Below are 21,142 nucleotides of genomic sequence, written 5' to 3'. Positions count from 1 at the left end.
GCATCTAGATTCCAAGTGTCACTGGCGAATCGAGATTCGCTAGCAAGCCATGGAACATGTACAATTTTTTTATGTGATTCTTTTCTTTTCTTTTGCTATGGATATTTCTTATTGCACTACAAAGTTGGTCCCCACACATCTATTCTTCAATTTAAGGATAAAATATTAATCTCATTGTGATTTTTATTAATTTCACGAGTTTTTTCTGCGTGGTAAGATCCAACACATATATATATATATATATATATATATATATATATAATTAAATAGATCATTTAATGTACCGAGTTGTTATGTGATTTATGTTAAATTAAATTTATATCTTTAATAAATAAATTAAAAATTTAATTTGATCTTACAAAATCAGTTTATAAGATGATGATTATCTACTTATATGTATTATTACGGTGGTTTTATTTATAATCGATGTAAGATCTCTAACTAACTTCTTTTATATTTAGAATTAAACATCTCTAATATAAAATTATATAAACGCACAGGGTCCCCTGCATTTTCTGAAAACGCACAGGGTCCCCTGCACGTCTCTCATATCTTTTTAAACTATTTCTAAATATCTTAATTAATTTTATTGAGTCATTAACTCATTAATTTTACAGTCAACACAAGTGATTTTAGGTGAAGTGATGTTTTTCACCCATAGGAAGAATTATTTTTACCCAAACCTATTTCTACAAGCAACCTACATCAAGTCATCAACTCTAGTCTATTATTCCACCTAAGTACAATAATAAGACCCTCGCCGGAGCCTATGTGATCGAACCCATTGAAATAAGGGAGATAATTAAAAACATTATGCCTAATTGTCCCAAAATTGATTCAAAATATATACGTTTCAAAATCTATTTAAATACAATTACAAAAGTCTTTTTAAAATTTCTTTTATTAAAAAATATATTTTATTTCTAGAAAAAAAAAACTTTCAAAATAACTTATACTTTATATTTAAATACACTCTTTATCATTTTTCTCACTCTTTATGTCCAGAAGGAAACTGATGCCCCCATTTCCTTATCCTCTTATATTTTCTCTTTCCAATACATTCTAAAGCATCAAAGGATGAAGGTAAAGGTGACGCATCTAATTAGATACATATCTTTTACGTTTGTGCTTGGATGTCAAGGTCTTATTTGATAAGTTTCTTCCATCTCTTCATGTGACACCCTTGTTTCAAGTTCATTTATTAATAAAAATATTACAAAATTAATTATTGAAAAGAATATTTTTCTTATATTAAACACAATATCATGTCACAACACCATAATTCAAGTCTTATAAAATTTTAAATAAAACAAATTATTTCAGCACCGTAAAGACTATTACAAAACTAATCCAAATTCAAAGTGTTCATAATTATAAAAACATACATAAAAACTACAAGTTTAATCCCAATGTCACAACTTATAAAGAAAATATCTACTCAAAGGAAAAAAAAAATAACATCAAAACTATTAGGCATAAGTCTCTTTTTTAGCACTATCATCTCCATAATCCTCTTGGGCATTATCTATACAACACATTTATAAAAAAAGACATACAAATGGAAAAGAATAAGATACGTCTCACATTATGCTCGAATATAGTAAAGGAAGCAAGTAAAACACATAAATAAAAGTAATAATGTATTCAAGCATATCAATTCCAAACACATGCAATTGATTCAATGCAATTTCCTAAACTCCTATCTCATATGGATGTCATACCAAGTTAAACATTTGAGAGCTGACAATGAGTACATGTAGTTGATGACTCACCCTCACACAGGATATATCTGTCACAAACACTCTCAATTGGTATGATATCTTGTGGAGAAAAGATAGACTCAATAAAATGAGAAGTCGAATAATGTCAATAAAAAAATATATTTTTTCAAGTAGTGAAGTAGTAACGCTAATATTTAAGAGTGTTGAAGAGAGAGCAAACAAAACACACAATATTTTTATACTATTTCGTTTCAACCACCGAGATTACATTCAATTCTCAATCCAATCAAGTCTACTTCCACTATGTAAACAAGATACAAGTACTCTTTTAATAAGCTACTTCTAACTCAAACCTAAATTTTCTTTGAATTGTTTCTTCAAATAATTTATCCAAGTATATTCTTTTCACACAAAGCCTCTTTAGGCTTCAAAATAAAATATTCTTTTACAATCAAGTCATTCTAGGCTCAAACAATAAGCATTCCTTTACAGATAAGTTACTCTAGGCTCAACCAACAAGTATTCTTTTACAGATAAGTTTCTCTAGGCTCAAATAACAACTATTCTTTTAGAGACAAATCTCTCTAGGCTCAAAACCAATAACTTAGAGTTACTAAGGTTTACAAAGTTGTTTTGTCTTCCTACCAAGAGGTGATACAATAAATTAAGTATAAAGAGCCTTACAAAATGAATATGTATAGTACAAATACTTGCAAAAAGGTTACTTTTTTTTTTGATCGTGAAACTTCTTATATAGTAGCTTGGATGAAGATAATTGTTGCAAAAAGCCTTGGGGGTTCCTTAGAACCTTACTTCATTTGTCTTCGTTATAGATTCCTTAAGGTGAAATATTCATTGATGCATTAAATGATTGTATTAAATGTGTTCCACCAAATTATCACTTCTTATATGATCAAGAAGGCTACTTATCATCTTTAGGATACTAAACGGACTATTTATATGTGTCAATGAGAAGCAAGTTTTGCATCAACTTTTGTTGACTTTCCATGTGATTTCAGGGATTCGTTTGTCCTTGATTCTAGCGCAAAGCATGACTTCATTCTCTTTAATACATTTGTGAGTTTTAAAGAGTTTTCTTAGTTTGATCTATTAAGAAATCACTCAAACATGCAACAAGTAGTCATTACTTGTTAGTCATTATAAATGATAGACATTTAAGACTTTATAAAGGCAGATTGTACACTTCATCTAATGACACATCATTTCTCTAATGAATTACATCTTATGTTTCGTCTGATGAATATTTCACAAAACATTTTCTTTTAAAAAAATGTTTTGTTTATTATCATTAAAACTTGAGAGCTTGAGGAATCCAAGATCATCTTTTGACTTAACACTTTTTAATGATTAATCAGGGTCTCCCAACAACAATAATACACATCAACTTGCACAGGATTAACATGGACCATTGGGGTTCCCTCATCATATGTTATCTCCTCAAAGCCAAGGTTAACAACTCTTTGTGGCCTTCATTAATTAGTCAAGATCTTTAAGCATTTTCTAGAAATATTATTTCATTATGATATAATACATTATCACACAAAGATTTACATGGCCTCAAAAGGTCTCACATTGAGAATCCTACCTCTACAAAATAGGCCCCCATTCAAATCATAAGATAACATACCATGGCATTATGCTTTGTTCATTTATCATCGTTCATAGCATACACATAACTTAGCATCAATTTATGCCATACAAAATTGTCAACAAGTTGATAAATTCACTAAGTAAAAAACATGACATCAAGACATCATGCTTAGTGTGACACTAATGCTTGATGCTAAAGGATAAAGAGTAGGATTTCTCTATAACGTCTCTATGCTTAGCTCTATCCACCTATTGCTTACACTTTGTTTGAGTAAACAAAGAAGTAGGATAGAAAGAAGTAGGAGAGAAAAGAGAATGAGTAGGAAAAGGGTAGATTTTGAGTGTTTGGATTGAAAGAAGTTAGAGATAGATAGATTAAAAAATTATTTTTTAATAGGTCCTATAATTTTTCTATATTTGTTTTTACAAAATATCTTCATCCATGAATTAAGAAGTTTTTTTTACATGGGTCCCACTACCTTTTTCTCACTCCTTTCCTCTTCCAAATAACTAAAAATTTTATTTTCTCTTACACTTCTTTCTTTTGTACTTATCTTTTCTCAAAATCTTTTGAAACAAACAATGAGTTAGTGTCAAGAGATCAAATATCCAAGATTGCTCTATGGAGCTCCCACACTTGGCGCACATCATACCTCACTCAACTAGGAATGACAATAGAACGGACCAAGTACGAGTTTTGTTATGAGATTTGTGTCCTATACCCATCCATGTCTCCATACTTGATAGATATGAGATTTGTGTCTCTATCTTCGTCCTCGTCGGGTATCGGATATATTCGTATCCGCTTCGTATTCGTCCAAAAACTAATTAAATATATTTTTTTTTGTAAAAAAATATTAAAAAATAAAAACTTTAACATAGAATAGCAATTATAAAATTATATTAATTAAATTTCATTTAACATAAATTTAAAATAGAGTAAGAATTATATAAATGTCAAATAATTTTTTAAAAAATAATTAAGTTTCTAGAAATTGAAAGCGAGTACAAGTATAAGTACGAGTACAAATATAGGATATGTAAGTGTATACCCATTCCTGTACCCAATTTAATAAATCAGGTATTATTTGTACTTGGTTAAACTAAATATTTCTTGTTAAAGTTGGGATGAGTTCAAATATTACCCACAGATGCAAGCTTACTTGTCATCTTTATTTAGTGTCAACTCACCGTGACTTTGTATCGCTTTCCTACTTAGTGTGAGACATCATTCTCACTTAGCTAGTGTCAAACTCATCATGACACCCTATGACTCTCATGCTTAGCAAGACATCATTATAACTTAAAGTTGAACCATTGTGGCTCTTTGTAACTTATGCATTTAATGTCAACCCTCATGCTTAACATCATCGGTATAAAGAGAGCATGAGTAATTATCTAGGCACTTAATATTTAAATATATAAATTATATTTTAGATTTATAATAGATAATTTATATTATGATACAATATTATTTTTAACTATTGATAATTTTAAAAATATCAAATTTTAATTTTAAAATAAATATGAAAAAGATTAATTAAAAATAGAAAAATTGAGAAGAATCTCTAAAAATATTTTTATTAATTTTTTCCCCCAAAATTACTCTTATTAAAAATAAATTGGCTAAATTTCACTTTTGGACCTCCTATAATATTAAATATGCAGTTTGGATCCCTATATTTTTAATTTCATAATTTTAGTCATACAATTTTATAAAATTCACAATTTTGGTCCCTTTATTAAAATGTTCATCCATTTATGTTAAAGTTATTACATTAGTCATGATATGATATTAAATAAATGACATGATATTAAATAAATGACATAACAATTAGTATTTAATTTAAATTTCGCTATTCGTTCTCATTTATCTCATAAAAGTGGTATAATAAGATAAAAATATGATAAAAATGAGAATTAAAGTGTAAATTAACCTAAATATTATTAAATATTAATTATTGTATCATTTACCCAATGTTAAGTTACAACTGATGTTACAATTTTAACAATTAATAGATGAATATTTAATAATAAAAAAATTAAAATTGTAAATTTTTATAAAATTGAAGGACTAAAGTTACACAATTAAAAATAGATAGACCAACATTACATATTTAATATTATAGGTGAACTAAAAATGAAATTAAGCCAAATAGGTTTTTAAAATATATATTTAAAATTATTTTAATTATTAATTTTTTAAAAACAAAAATTAATTATAAATAAAGATGGAAAATATGAATTGAAATGAGAAAAAGTCAAAGAAAAATCTCATATATAAAAAATTCTTTAACGAAAAACTTCAAAAAGCACTCTCCTTAATTTTTTTAAAAATCATTTTCTTTCAAGATAATTATTATAATTTGTTATTTGTATAAAGAAATTATCATACAAAATAAAAATTTACGATAGATTTTTTTTACAAAAAAGTTACAATAAATAGAAATAAATCATAAAAGATGTATAAAAAAAAACAGTTGAAAATAGCATTTAATAGTGGAGCAAATCCGGAATGACCAAATTAACAACCATGTCTTAAATTCATAATAATTATGCAACTGCATTCTCCATGTGTGGGTCAACCTTATCACGGCTTATAGGTGTCGCCACGCTCCAACCTAAGAATCTCCTAGAAACCACACCAATCCAAAACTATTTAATTTCATCCAACCAATTAATACAACCATATTATATACGCTGGAATCAAAAGATTCTCATATCAACCACAACCAATTGCTTTTGTTTTCTACTTGTTTTGTTTTTTCCATAAATAAAAAAAATAAAAATAAAAAATTGCTCGCAAATTATTGACAACCGTTGAGCTATGTTTCGATTTACGTTACACTAATGGGATTACGCGACGACCCGAATGCGGTCACTGAATCTTTCTGTCCGAATCAGAATTTTTACTAATATATATAAATGAATCTCTATCACCTTCTTCTCCCTCTATCTGCCTTATGTAATGAAAATAATTCCGTAACATCAAAATTTAAACTCTCAAGTGTGAAATTAGTTAACCTTTTCTTGGTTCCTACTTGTGACTCTTGAGTTTGTTATTCCTTTGTTATCCCAAAGATGGAACCGAACTTGGATTTGAGTTTGGCCTTTGTCCCCATTTCTGAGATTCTTAGTGAGGTTTCTCAGGGCAAAGATGGGTCTCAGAAAAACGAGGACTTTGTTCAAAGGTTGGAAGATGAGAAGAGGAAGATCGAGGCCTTCAAACGGGAGCTTCCTCTTTGCATGATGATTGTAAACGATGGTGGGTTAAATACTCATTTTTCTTTTAATAAAAATTTGAAATTAAAAGTTTTTCGTTTAATTATTGTGCATATTATTATGATTCTGTTGATGGCTAATATATTTTTGGGGGTCTGGATGCAGTTATAAGTAGATTGAAAGGGGAAATAAAGGGTGTAAGAATGCAAGATAAACCTGTGGTTGAGGAATTGGTGCCACTTATGGAAACCAATTCTGAAGAAAATGGGTCTTTGATTGCGAGAAAGGAAAAAAGCAGTGACACGAAGAAATGGATGAACCTTTTTCCGCTATGCAACGCTGAAACCAATCCGGTAAATTTGATGGCATAGTTTTTTTTGTTTTTTTTTAACAAACTGTTACATGGTCCTGAATCCTCATCAACATCTACATGATAAATAATTGAGTTTTTTATTATTTTAAATTGACCATAATTAAAGTGATATGAAATCATATAACGATTTCTCCATTTTGTAGCAGTTTCTACAGAATTAAGATCTAAGTTTATTTATTTATTTTGGTATGACAGAGGAATAAAGAGGGTGATCGGTGTGTGCCAAAGAATCCAATTCAACCACAGAAGGAGACCGACGAGAGTGGAGGAACATCATCACTAGCATTCAATGGAAACAAGTGTGTCTCGAAGACAGTGATGAGGGATGACAAGGTTCCTAGCCTTGGTTTGACGACTCCAATGTTTGAATTGAATCATAGAAAAACAGAAAGTGGTTGTGGACACAGTTCATCATTAATTACAAGTCCAGTTAAAAGTAAGGGTCAATTGCAATCACTGCAGAATACCAAAAAACAAAGGCGAAGTTGGTCACCAGAGCTTCATCGAAAATTTGTTGATGCGCTTCAACAATTAGGAGGACCACAAGGTAGGTTAAATTTAACATATAAAGCATAAACATGTTTAATTAGGAGGAAGATGGTTTATTGGTGAGTATATGATCCCTTTCACAAATTGGGGTGGGCTCAAAAAGTCTTAAAATTATCTGATTATCATTGGGTGGATGATTTTTTTTTTCTTTTCTGTTATTCTTCGTTTAGTTTTAGATTCTTCCATCTAGGATTGAAAATTGGGGTCTTTATTGTTCTGATTGATTTGTTTCCTGCAGTGGCCACTCCAAAGCAGATCAAAGAACTGATGCAGGTGGTTGGCCTCACAAATGATGAAGTGAAAAGCCATTTGCAAGTGAGTGTTTATTTAGTATTTAGGATAAATTAAATTCTCCATTAAGTATTTAATACAAACAAAAATAAGTTACCTTTTTTTTTTTTAATAAATAATAAGTATGTAAACTTGTTCAATACCACTATAATTTAAGGGGAGCAGCTGATATGAATTTAGAGAAGTTAAATTCATTTTACTATAAACATCTATGAATTAGATTATCTTAGCCTCAATTAGAACCCCTTTATTATTATATATCTCAGTGACTGATGCAAATCTATTATTGTTTATTCAGAAGTACAGGCTTCATTTTAAAAGGCCACAAGTTTGTTCAAATGGGCAGGGTAATAATAGAAATAGTGGGTTAGGCATGATGGCAGAAGATAAATCAAAGGGAAATTTATCACAATCTGGTTCTCCACAAGGTCCTCTGTTCCTAGGAGGATCTGGTAAAGGTCTTTCAAGCTCTGGACGCAACAGCACAGAGACAGAAGAAGATGAGCAATCAGATTGTCGCAATTGGAAAGGGGGGCTTCACCCAACCAGAAGTTGACTTTTTATGAGCCTTTTGAAATTTTCAGATACATAGAATAAAGTATATAATATATTTGAAGAGTCGAAATTTGACAGCAGAAAAATAATAGACCTAACAGATATGATAGAAGGGATCCAATCCAATGGATATTAGAATTGTATGATGAGACTTGTAGAGTGAGCGGTAGAGGTTTTATGGTGTTGAGGTTTTTGTTATGACAAATATATGTTGTTGGTAGAATGGTAGGTGTAAATTTATCCACTCAATTTCCCGAGTTTAACTCTTTTCCAGACTTGCAATAGTTGCTTTTCCGCGTACGCGTATTTGCGTACTTAAACTTTTTATTTTTTTTTTCTCTTTAAATATGTTTTTTATTCATCAAATTTAAGATAACTTTTGTAAGTTTAATGTGATCTTTTTAATTCTTTTTAGCTTTTTTATAATCAATAGTAATTATATAATTAATAATTGAGATAATTATTTATTATCAGGTAAATTTAATATAATATTTTTATTAATAAAAATAATGATTAGTAAATTTTGTACGATAGATTTAGTAATAAGAAAATTTTATTTGACAAATTTATTAATAATATTTGAATAAAACATTGTATTATTTGTTCTCAAATTACATTAAAAAATATAATTTTAAACTCGAGAAATTAAAAATATATTTAAATAACAGAAATTATTAGGTAGTTAAAAATTATTAAATTTATAACCATTAAATTATCAAGTATACTTATGCTATAAAGAAAAAACTATTACATTATTATGGTGTTTGTAACAATTAAAAAAGTAAAAAATCACATAAAAATGTAAAAAATAATATAGTTTTACTATCATTTACAAAGATACAAGTATTATTTCACAAATCACTTTTGACTTAACCTAAGTATTTTTTATCTTACCTTTTCAAGTAATTATCCAAATATTATTTGAACACAAAGCATTTCTAGACTTTAATAATCAAATATTCTTTTATAGTTAAACTTTTTCAGACTTCAATAATTCAACATTCTTTTGCAAACAAGTCTTTTCATGTTCAAAGTACTAACACAAAGTTAAAGTTAAGAAATCACTTTGTTGTTTCGTCTTATTATCAAGACGTAATACAACCAATTAAATACAATGCTTTTTTAGAGAGAATGAATATATATTTTTTTATAATTGTTGTTCCATCTATATATATTTGTATCTGTAACACTATAAGTTGTGATAGTGTTATAATTATTTATGATTGTTTTATGTTATTAAGTTAAATTGTTGTTCAGTGTCAAGGGACTCTATTGTCTAAGGATTTCTTAAGAGTTTCAATGATGCAAGGAGGGGATTTCTCTAAGCAGAAAATAGGATTGACTTTAGTGGGAAGAATATATAAGATTTCTATTTAGAATGTAGCCTTATAAACTCAAGTTCCCGAAAGTCTAATGAGAGGATTTTAGAGAGAAGGACTTTGGTCCGTGAGCTTTTCTTTTCTCTCAATCTTCTCCTTTTCTTTCTCTAATTCTCATTGTGATGCCTTGTTGTTAAATTCAGGTGCTTAGGAGCCTTAAATTTAGTTGTAGATTCATTGTCGAAGTTGCATCGAGGATCGTTCGTGGTTTCTTCTTCTCCTTCCTTGGTTCTCTTCAATTTCGAGGTAAGGGGTGTGAGAAACATTACACTCCGATTATTGGTGTGAAATATAGTCAAATAGTCATACAAACAAATACATAACATTACAAAAACTTGATCAACATAACATTAGTAACAATTATAGCTTATAATAACTCAAAAAAAATGACAAATCATGATTCCCACAAATATAATGGACACAAACTTCACTAGTCTACATGTGTGTGGTGTTAGTAAAACATTGTTTCCATGCTCGAAGGCACACATAGAGTAATCTAGGAGAACATATCAGGTTAAATCATCGTAGAACTATACACTAGGTAGAGATACATCAAGGTACGTCGGAAAATAGTGTTGCACAAGTTACACACCATGCACATAAATAAGCATAACTAAGGCTCCCAAACTTAATCGTCTCCAAGGTCATGAATCCTTAAGCTTACGTAAAGGAGACCTACATTAACACTGTATTTCGTATTGTACCCTTCACATAAAACACTTATGTTTATGATGCATGTCATACAAGACCTAATGCATATGTCATGTTATCTCATCATCACAAGTACACATCACATATCTTATTCACATCGTTGCTAGACAATCATGTCCAAATTTTACCCCAACTAAGCCTCAACTTAGACTTCACGTCACATAGTCCACACAAAAACAACATGTAGTAGTGTACAAAGGTCACACATCCATAACTCAAACACAATAATGTCAACGATATCCTCTAACAACACCTCAAATGGAGTCATTATAAAATCATCTAATCATATGTTAATATCTCGATCATAGTAACAAGGAGATCATTACCAAACTATGCATTTTAATTAATAACTAACAAAAATAAGTCTAGGGTTTATAATTTTGGTTTATATATATAAGGGTAGCTTTGTAATTATATTATTAAGAGGGGTAAGGGTGAGGGTGGGGCAGGTATTAATATCCTCGTCCCCGCCTCCAAATTTGCCAATCAGGAAAAATTCAAACCCGAACCTAAACTTAAACCCGATTAACACGGGTTTTCCTCGTCCAAATCGGGGCAGGTTCGGGTGGGTATCCACGGGGTCGGTTTAGAATATCATGTTGAGATGACATACATGAAAGATCCAAGGGATGGTACGAAGATGTAAGAAATTGAAAGATAATTGAAATGTTACATCAATTAGAGAAGTGTGAATCAAGTTTTTGACTTAATCCTTATAACATATTTGTGATCTGAGGATGTTCTCGAAAAGAATGGTTAATTTGTTGAAAGTGTTAGGTTGATCAAAAAAGTAAATTCATATCAAAAGAGATTACTAGTCAAAAGTTTTAAGTTGGACATTCCATTTAAGAAACTTAAGTTTTAGTTATTATTAGTTTCTTAGTTTCTATTTCAAACAAGTTTAATAACATGCACTTGTCAAAATTAGACATTAGGAAGTTACTTATTTAGGTTATGTATTTTTGTTTTGATAATCAAAGATAAATTCATTAATGTTGAAGAAAAGAGCTTATCAATAGCATGAGAAATCCCATGATTCAGTAAACATGGTCTGATATACATAGCTACAGAACAACGCACATCATAGTAGATATTATGAAGCTAGAGCAAAGACAATTACTTGAATTGGCAATGAGTATTGAGCCACTTGTTAACAAAACTCGTAGAACCCTTGTTACAATATATATTTAGTTATGTATGTTTCCTTTCCATCTAAGTAAACAATGTTCATTTTGGTATAAGAGTCTTGATTAAATTTATCATCCTTAATCTCTATTTGTAATCAGAATTGATAGGCATTATCATGGAGTTGCTCAATTCTAGATTCGAGCATTTTCTTCTCCATGTTACTAAGATTGGTGAGAGGCAAAAAGGTTAACATTTGACATATTTTGTTTTGCACTGATATGGTCTTTATGGTTGTTGAGGAATAAAATGATATTTGACAATTGTTCTTTGATTAAAGTTCTATCATGGACTTTGTTCAAAGCAACTATAGATAGAAACCACCTCCTTTTTGTATTAGTTTTATGATCATGTCTATTGTACGTTAATGTATTTGCCTCGTTAGTCTTTTTGCCTTTTCTTTTTGTGTATATAGATTGAAATACCCCACATACTTTCTTTATTACCATTATACATTTTTCTCATAAAAGGAAGCAAATAAAAACTAACCATCTAATGTTACAAGACAATTTGTAAAGTTTTGTTTTTCTAATATAAGCATTCCAGATAACTAATAACAAAACATCATGCTTGACTTTCTATTCTCGTACTTATCTTCCTCTGAAGCCAATGTTGTATACTTATATGTTACATATTAAAAAATATTCTATGAAATCAAATAGGACCAAACAAGTGTTTACTTCTTATTTGTTGAAAAAATTAAAGGAGCTCGATAAAAATCACGTGATAAAAACCTATTCATGTAATTTATTGAAGTTTTTATATTTTTAGACATTTATCTTTACACAGTTAAATATTTAAGTAGCATTCAAAAATTTGTTTTATATCACATCATCAATCATATCAATCACTTATCTCTCTCCTTCTATCTCTCTCTATCTCTCTTAATTCTCAAGATGATTACATTCAAGGAGTTCCAAAAAAATTTCTTTACTTCACGTCTTTTTCCACAACTTTACATTGATGCCAATAAGAAAATGACTCCTAAGCAATACCTTAAATTAAACTCTATTCACCAAAGACTAGTTCAAAAAGGTTAAATAAGACATGAAAATGATTGTATATAAACCCTTTGAAGTCAATTTTAATTTTTATAAATAAAAAAGTTAAATTACATCGCAAAAGATAAAAAGGATATCATAACACACCACACCACATGTATATGTATATATAAAACAAAATAAAATTATATCCTTGTATTATTGTGACACTTGTAGTTCTAACATTACAAACCCAAAATCCATGGGAAAGGACATAAGCAATTTGAAATCTATTTGACACACAAGAACAAGAACAACAATAATTCCTTATCAATTCAAGAAGAATTTGTGACCTTTTTTTCCCCTTCTTGTCACCTTGATCCAATAAAGAAGGACCAACATTATTCTCACCCAAATCCAACAATGGATCCTTAACACCTACCTGACCAAACCCATCGTCCTCAAAAGTCCCACACGACAAAAAGCGTCCCACGTCTTAATATTGGTGTCATTACATGGACATCAAAACAACACCATGTTAGTCTTTGTCTAAAGAGGCAAAGCCTTATCACATATCTTCCTCCCTTTATAAGAGGTGCCAAAACTAAAGTCTTTTTTCATGGTCTCTAGGCCCAAGTACTTGGCTAGCTTGGCCTTGGCCTATGTATCCAACCCTACCTAACTTAACCCAAACCAAATAGTTTGGCTAAGGTATTTTTAGTGTTTATCCAACCCAACCTAATTAAACTTGATGTTATTTGGGTTAGGTATTCGACTTTAGTGTTGCAAACCTAATTCAACCCATTTAATAATTTTAAATTTTAATTTAATATATATGTATGTTATAAAAAAATAGTTACTTTAAAAATTTAAAAAAAAAAATAGGTGATACCATATTGTGTAAATAGCCATTTGGGCTTCATAGAGCACTCACTTTAGTGGCCTAACCCAACCCTCTCTTATATATTAACCTTCTTCCTTTCTTACCCAAATTTTCTAACATAACCCTAGCCCACACTAATCTCTCTCACCTCCAAATTGTGTCGTCCGAGATAATTTTTGCTTAAGCTAATCACCTAAGCTTGCCAAACATTGGTTTTCTTTGTTTCCGGTTTACAGTCTTTTAGTCGTTATTCCCTTATTTGTAGTGTGTATTCCATTATTATCATTTAAATCTTAATAATTTTCATGTCAATATTTTTTTGAAGTTAATGGAATAATCACATGATTATTACACTTTATGTTTTTATCCATGTAATGGAACCACCAAACCATGACATGATCTTATAAAACTCTCATTTTTGTGTTTCAATTGTTTCAACAGTTTATCTATATCTTTTGTTTCTTTACTTTTGTGTTTCTATGCTTAGTAAAAAAATTATAGTTACCAATTTCGAACAAGGAAAAACAAAGAACTCCAAAAATTATAGTTCCTAATCTGGATAATAGTAAGTAGTGGCTAGGCACAAAGATTATTTATACTAGATGCAATTGTTCTACTATTAGAAAAATTATACTAAACAATTGCATTGATAAGAATATAAGACAACAATATGGCCCACACAATTAATATAATGACATTTATTATTTAATTTCCAATTATTTTACTACTTGTTAGCATAATTATCTATAGTTGTTGCACTGCATAACATTGCGTAATTGCCATTGGTTTTGTAAAGTTTCCACAGTGATTTATTTTCAATTAATGGATGTTTTAAAGTTTCCATTGATTATATAGTATGGTATAAAATTTTCACAATTATTTGTTTCCATTATGAGTTTTTCCCATATTGCATAAAATATCTTATAATTTTGTTTGTTTCTCTTTCTACCATTGCTAATTATGAATGTCATGAAATTGTTTTTTTATTTTTTAATTTTCTAGCAATTATATGTATATTGCAAAACTTATTTGATGTTTCATCTACAAATCCAATAACAACTACTACATCTCCAAATCTAGCAATTAGTACTTGATAGTGTTGTCGAGTCATTATAACAAATAATTAAATTTTCCTTAAATTTGTGGTATAGGGATGAATCTAAGTCATTCTTCATGAAGACACAACCAAATCAAATGCATATTTATTACACAATGTAAGGAAGGGGTTTTTGATCATAATTAAGAATCACATATTTAATAGCGAACTAAAATAAATTTTAATTGGAAAGACATCAATTCAAGGTGTTAATCCCTTCAATAAATTTTTCACAGCTTAAAAACAAAATCAAATTCAAGCATCTTCTCATCAACATAAATAATTGAATGTAGATCTAGTTCTAAGAGTTTCAAAAAAGGAATTAGTAATTGCATATCTTGATTTTCAAAAAAATTCAAGAATGATGAATGTGTTGATTTTGACAATTAATCAATTATCTAATCCTCATGTAAATTGGATTAATCAATCCTAATCTAATTTGAATCTAGATCCAATAATGCAAAATATAATAATGAATCATGAATTTAGATCTAGAAAAGAAGATAAGAAGATGAACAAGTAGTTATAAAAAACTAAATTGAAACCCAAATTTTACCATAATTCATAAAATCTCGAATCGATAAAGACAAGTAGCTATGCATCACCATCAAGATACAACTATGATTTGTATAGAGTTTGCAGAGAGAAATTCAGGAAGGATATATGATGGAAGTACTTGGAGAAGATTGTTGTTCTTCCAAGTTCTCCATGCAAGGACCTTGAATACTCTTGAGGTAGAACTCCTTTGAAGTTGCGGAAGCACCTTGGAGGACTCTCCAATGGTGGACAAGCACCGAAGAGAGGTTCGGTCACCTCTTGAAGAAGTGAAGAAGCTTGAGGAACCAAGCTTCTAGGAGAAGGGACCTTGAGAGAAAACTAGGAACTAGTTCTCACGAAATTGACTCTTGAAAAATGAGAGAGAATTCTGTATTCTTATTCTCATAAATGTCCAAAAGTGAATACAAGAGAAGGTTTTACAAATATATAGGGGAGGTAGCTTCTAGGAGAAGCTAACCTTAACCATGGTTCACTAGGAACCATGGTAAGGTGTAGCTAACCATCCATGGTTTCTAAAACTTGTAGGAGAAGCTATCCTTGACCATGGTTCACTTAAGAACCATGGTAAGGTCAGCCTAACTTACAATGATTTAGAAACTTGGAGGAGAAGCTTCAAAAACTAGAAGGAAAACTAGTAATTTTCGGCCATGAACGAAAGAGAATGCTAGGCGGCCTTGGCTCCAAATTGCTCCAAGATTTATTTCAAAAATATTTGATTTGGTTTAGTTAGGTTCATCATATGATGATGAGACCTAGCTAAATCAAATCTATGAAAAATTAGGAGAAAAATGAGTTCAATATGCAAAATTTTGCCTAGGCCCAGTTCTGGCCCAATTACTAGTCACACCCTCAAGTATTGCTAAATGTCACCCCCTTTTCTCTACTGAAAAAATACAAAATGAATGTATCAACTAGGGAGGTTAAATGGAGTTAAACTCTCCAAGTAGCCTACCTTAAAATCAATATACAAACACTAGAAAAAGCAAGTAAAGTGCCTCACAAATACAAAAGCAAAAATAACCTATACAAAAGAGCTACTATATGTACAAACATAAGAAAAAGGTCTTTAAGATCATCCCATTCCTCTTGGTTCTTTTAGTATATCACCTCTTGGATTCCTTGGCCTTGGCCATAGTCTATCAATATATATATATATATATATATATATATATATATATATATATATATATATATAATTTAGAGAAACTTATGAGAGAAACAACCTTATATTTGAAAAATGAGAATAAAGTGTATAAGACATCTTTTTACACATATTAATAGACTAGTTTAATGGCCTAATTTACAAGCTTGACCCATTGATCACCAAATAAAAACACTAATCTAATCCTAAATAGCTTCCTAAAGAAAAATCAATCCAAAGTGTAGGGGTAGAAACTTGTGGCACATTTTGGGACCCCTAAGACATCTGAATTTGCTACAACTCCTAAAAAAGAAGTTGCAAAGTTCTATCTTAGCTTTCCAGAGACACTAAGAAAGTCTAATTTTGAGTTTGGGAGCTCAAGATATGGCCCTTGCAAGATAACATATCAAGGTGGGAAAAATTATGAAAATTAACTAGAATTTATAATTAAAACCAATATAGATCACTAAAATAAATCAAAAGTAATTCATCAATTTAAGATACTGATAAAGGTCAAATATGTCCAATATAATTCACAAAATATGTATCAAATATATTTTATCAGTAACCTATCTCTAAATCCTACCCAATGTGCTTCAACTTAAGCTCCATCACAACCTGAGCAGGGAGTTTTAGGACAAAACTTTCATCATCGTAAGCAAAGGTAAAGAAAAGAAAACCTAATAGACCCCCTTCTAATGTTTGGAAACAATTTACTAAGGTTAACAATAAAACTCTTTGTAAATATTGTAAAGTCTCTTATGTTGCAAATAGTACCCATGGAACCATAGACTTGATAAACCATTTGAGGAATTGTTTCAACAACCCTAATAGAGAGAAGTATAAAAAAATAGAAAACAATTGCTCTTAGGAAGGAATGTGAGAGTGACCTACTACTATTAATATGAAACTTGTTGAGTTCAGTCGAAAGAGAGGACACAAATAACATTTATAAAGACGATAATTATAGATGAACTTTCTTTTAAATTTGTTGAAAATGAAGGGTTCAAAAGGTTTATGGAAGACGCTCAGCTTAATTTTAAAATTCCTTTTCGTGTCACTATTGCTAGATATTGCATTCAAGTGTTTCATGATGGGAAGAAGTTGAAAATTATATTGTCTACAAATAGACAAATGGTTTCATTTACAACTAAACCCTAAACCCTAAACCCTAAACCCTAAACCCTAAAACCTAAAACCTAAACATGGACGTCAATTCAAAATATGAATACATGTGTGTAACCATTGATTATCTTAATAAGAGTTGGGAATTAAAGAAGAAAATATTGAAATTCAATTTGATTGCTGACCACAAAGGAGAAACCACAAGGATAACTTTAGAGAACTATTTGAAAAAATGGAGGATTACAGAGGTTTGTTGTGTAATGGTTGATGATGCAAGTGCTAACAATTTAGCTATTGTTTATTAGGCTAAAGGCATGAATGCTTGAAATGGACATACTTTATTGAATGGAGAGTGCATGCACATGGGATGCTTTGCTCACATGTTGAACTTAATTGTTAGTGATGGATTGAAGGAAATTGACTTCTAAATTAGTAAAATTAGAGTTGATTGTAAGTTTGTGAGATCTTCTCCAAGTAGATTAACAACTTTTAAGAGATGTGCAAAAGATGTGAGTATACTAACTCAAGCAATGTTAATACTTGATGTACCAATTAGGTGGAATACCACTTACTTTATGTTAAATGTTGCTAAAAAACATCAACAAGCATTTTATTTTTTAGAATATGTTGAGACTATGTATGTGCTTTAATTTTCTCATTAGTGAGGGAGGAAGATGTCCTAAAGAGGTTCATTAGAAACATGCTCATATTTTGTGAAATTTCTAAAGATTTTCTATGATGCTACTTTTTTTTTGGGTCATTGCATGTTACAACTAACCATCTCTTTAAGTAGTTGGTTCGTATACCAAAATTGCTAAATAAGTAAAAGAATAATGATGATTTAGTGTTATAGAGAATGACAACAAATATGCAAGTAAAGTTTAACAAATATTGGAAAAGTGATGGAATCAACTATTTATTATTTATGGTTGTTTTTCTTGATCCATGTTATAAGCTTGAGTATACTAAATTTGGTTTTAATCAAATGTATAGTGGTGAGAAAAGCAATGATATGTTGAAAAAAAATCTAAAGATATCGTTAATAAATTGTTTGAGAGATATATGGTAGACTATCCTGTTTCTCTTAAAAGTAGTAATTCTAGCACCTTAGCTTCAAACATTGTTCCACAATCTAATGTTGACAAGTGTGATCAGGATGAGGATTGGGATGGTCAATGTAGATTGAAAATAAAGAAAAACAAGGTGATGTGCAAATAAATGAATTTGAAAGATGCTTGGAGGATGATGCTGAAGATGATGACCTTGAATTTGAAATTTTAAAATGGTGGAAACGGAAAACAAGTATCATGTTGTTTCTTGCATGGCTATAGATATATTGGCCATTCATGTTCCTACTATATCGTTTGAGTCCTAATTTTGTAGCTTCTTGAGTCCCACCAATGTTGACGCTTTGATTTGTACTCCAAATTGACTCAAATCTCCTAAGATAAATGATTTATGTGCTGAAATGGATGATGTTGAAAAGATTGAATATAGTATGGAGACTTTTAGTTTTTTTTTTTTTTGTAATTCATTACAATATATATTAATATTGTGTGATAATGAAATTTTGTACTTGTGTTTAAATTTCTAGAATTGTTAGGTTTGGCTTTGATTGATGTTGGGACTGATGTAAAGACTTTCAGTGTTAGGGTTGCAATTGTTTCTTAATGTAACATTTCTATTATTTTTTTTTGCTATTGTTTCACCTTTCATGTATCTTTTTATTTTTTGCAATGAGTAATGCAAATTAAATCCTTATTTTTGTATCTACATTACTTCACCTTTTTTTTTGCCCATTTCAAATCATATTTATTTATGCCTGTATCTACCATGTTTCTTTTCCTTACTTTTAGTGTAGCAATTATTTTAATTTTCCATTAGCCCTTCGTGTTTCATCTTTTTCTACTAGTATTACATGTGCCTTGTCATAAGTAATGTCAATTGATTTGACATGCTTCAACTTTTTTGACATGCTTCAACTTTTCTACTAGTATATTTGACATGCTTCAACTTTTTTGACATGCTTTAACTTTTTTACTAGTATATTTGACATGCTTCAACTTTTTTGCTCAATGATATTGGGCGCTGGACCACCTATAAAGATGACACAAATTACTACCAAAGATTTTTAGATTCATTTAATTTATTACTAAAACTAGAATTCAATCTTTAGATCTTTAGTAATTTATATATATCATGCTAAGTTTTTCCATTTTGTTTATTGCTAAACTTTTCAATATAAGATGAAAGCCTTGTGCATTGTTGACTGTGATGGGATATGTTGTATTGAGATTTACAATATATTACATATATATCACTATTTCCAAAACTTATTAATTTGATTGTCTTTTATCGTATAATATATTTGTAACTTTATTTTATTTTAAATTCAAGACCTTATAATATATTAATTAAAATGTGAAGTTTTTGCATTTCATCATGGATTTTATAATTAGTTTCACTTTTTCATATCTAATAACTCAACCTAACCCAAATTATTTTAATTGGATTGGATATTAGGTTTGATGAAACTCAACCTAAACCGACCAATGAACACCTATAATGATTGTCATGACTTTTGTACACTCATTACATTTATGTATTTAAGTAATTTACTTTATAGTGTATTTGGATAGGGAATTTAAATGGAGTAATTTATTTGTTTGAAGAATTTTAAATTCTTTAAGGTGAAATACCTTGTTTAGATAGAGAATTTATAAAGAATTTGAAATTCAAACATTTGTGAAATTCCTTGAAATAGTAGAATTTCAAATTTTCCCAAAAAAGTAAGAAATCGAAATTCTTCATATTTTTTTTCTTATTTCATTTATATATTTTATCTTATCTGTTATCTCTTCATGTTTTTAATTATTGAATATTCAAAAGTATTTTTAAAATTATTAAATATTATCTAATATTAGTTTTTAAAATTATTAAATATTTAAAAATTAGCTAATATTTATTTTTATAAAATTTAATTTAAAATTCTTAATATATATATACATATATATTTAAAATCAATTTTATTATGGTGAAATCAAATTATCATATCCAACCTAACAATTTAAAATTTAAAAAATTTGAATTAACTTATCCAAACAAAATATTTTAAGAATGATAAAAATTGAAATCAAAGTAATTCAAATATCAAGAATTTAAAATTTCTTAAATGTGTAAATTTTTTAATCCAAATACACCAGTAGGTTTTATATTTTTACTTTTAGACATTTATCTTTACATTTTCAAATATCTAACACTTAACACTTTTCTTTATCTTTCTTTTTTGTCGTATTACATCACCAATAATATCAATCACATATCTCTCATTTTTACCTATCTCACTCAAGTCTCAAGGTGTTTACATTCAAGGAGTGTGAAAAAAATCCTCTACTTTTACACATTTTTCATTTACTTTATGTCGATGTCAATAGAAAATTACCTCTTAAATTACGCATTAAATTAAAACCTATCCACCAAAGAATAATTTACAAGGTTAAACAAGATTCATAAATGACTATATCTAAAATCTTTGAAACCAAGTTTAACTTTTAGAAATAAAAAAAAGGATAATTGTATCCTTGTATTATTGAGACAGATAGTTTCTGACATTACAAACCATAAATCCACAAACAGTTTGATGTGTATCTGACACCGAAGAACATTTCCTTAAGCAGGTGTTGAAGGAAAATCTGCAGGCCTCTTCCCTTTCTTATCACCATGACCCTGCAGCGAAGAAGAACCAACATTGTTCTCTCCCAA

The 21,142-nt window shown here is 29.4% G+C and overlaps 1 protein-coding gene across 4 annotated transcripts; it reads left to right on the top strand.

Annotated features, from left to right (window-relative positions):
• The first annotated feature begins 6,081 nt into the window (after positions 1-6,081).
• LOC109814459 (transcription factor HHO5) lies at positions 6,082-21,119 on the top strand. Of its 4 annotated transcripts, none has more exons than XM_083068371.1 (6): positions 6,084-6,597; positions 6,720-6,907; positions 7,123-7,474; positions 7,715-7,791; positions 9,845-9,947; positions 21,058-21,119. In XM_083068371.1, the coding sequence occupies exons 1-6, from the start codon at positions 6,414-6,416 to the stop codon at positions 21,102-21,104; spliced, it is 951 nt and encodes a 316-aa protein (XP_082924497.1). In that variant the 5' UTR covers positions 6,084-6,413; the 3' UTR covers positions 21,105-21,119. The 4 variants fall into 4 exon arrangements, with proteins under 4 accessions (XP_082924496.1, XP_082924497.1, XP_082924498.1 ...); XM_083068372.1 differs by lacking the exon at positions 21,058-21,119 and adding an exon at positions 18,536-18,808 and having other exon boundaries at positions 6,086-6,597; XM_083068370.1 differs by lacking the exon at positions 21,058-21,119 and having other exon boundaries at positions 6,082-6,597; positions 9,845-10,039.
• Positions 21,120-21,142: the final 23 nt, after the last annotated feature.

The sequence above is a fragment of the Cajanus cajan genome, chromosome 2 (genome assembly GCF_000230855.2).
Source record: "Cajanus cajan strain Asha chromosome 2, NIPB_CcT2T_4, whole genome shotgun sequence".
Taxonomy (NCBI): Eukaryota; Viridiplantae; Streptophyta; class Magnoliopsida; order Fabales; family Fabaceae; genus Cajanus; species Cajanus cajan.
This window is presented reverse-complemented; position numbering and strand designations above follow the sequence as displayed.

What these genes read in the sequence shown, in the direction of transcription:
- LOC109814459 (XM_020378892.3), top strand. Translation starts at nt 6,414, where the DNA reads ATGGAACCGAACTTGGATTTGAGTTTGGCCTTTGTCCCCATTTCTGAG. An exon ending in CATGATGATTGTAAACGATG is followed by an intron (nt 6,598 to 6,719) that starts GTGGGTTAAATA and finishes GTCTGGATGCAG; the next exon opens with TTATAAGTAGATTGAAAGGG. An exon ending in AAGTGAAAAGCCATTTGCAA is followed by an intron (nt 7,792 to 8,065) that starts GTGAGTGTTTAT and finishes TTGTTTATTCAG; the next exon opens with AAGTACAGGCTTCATTTTAA.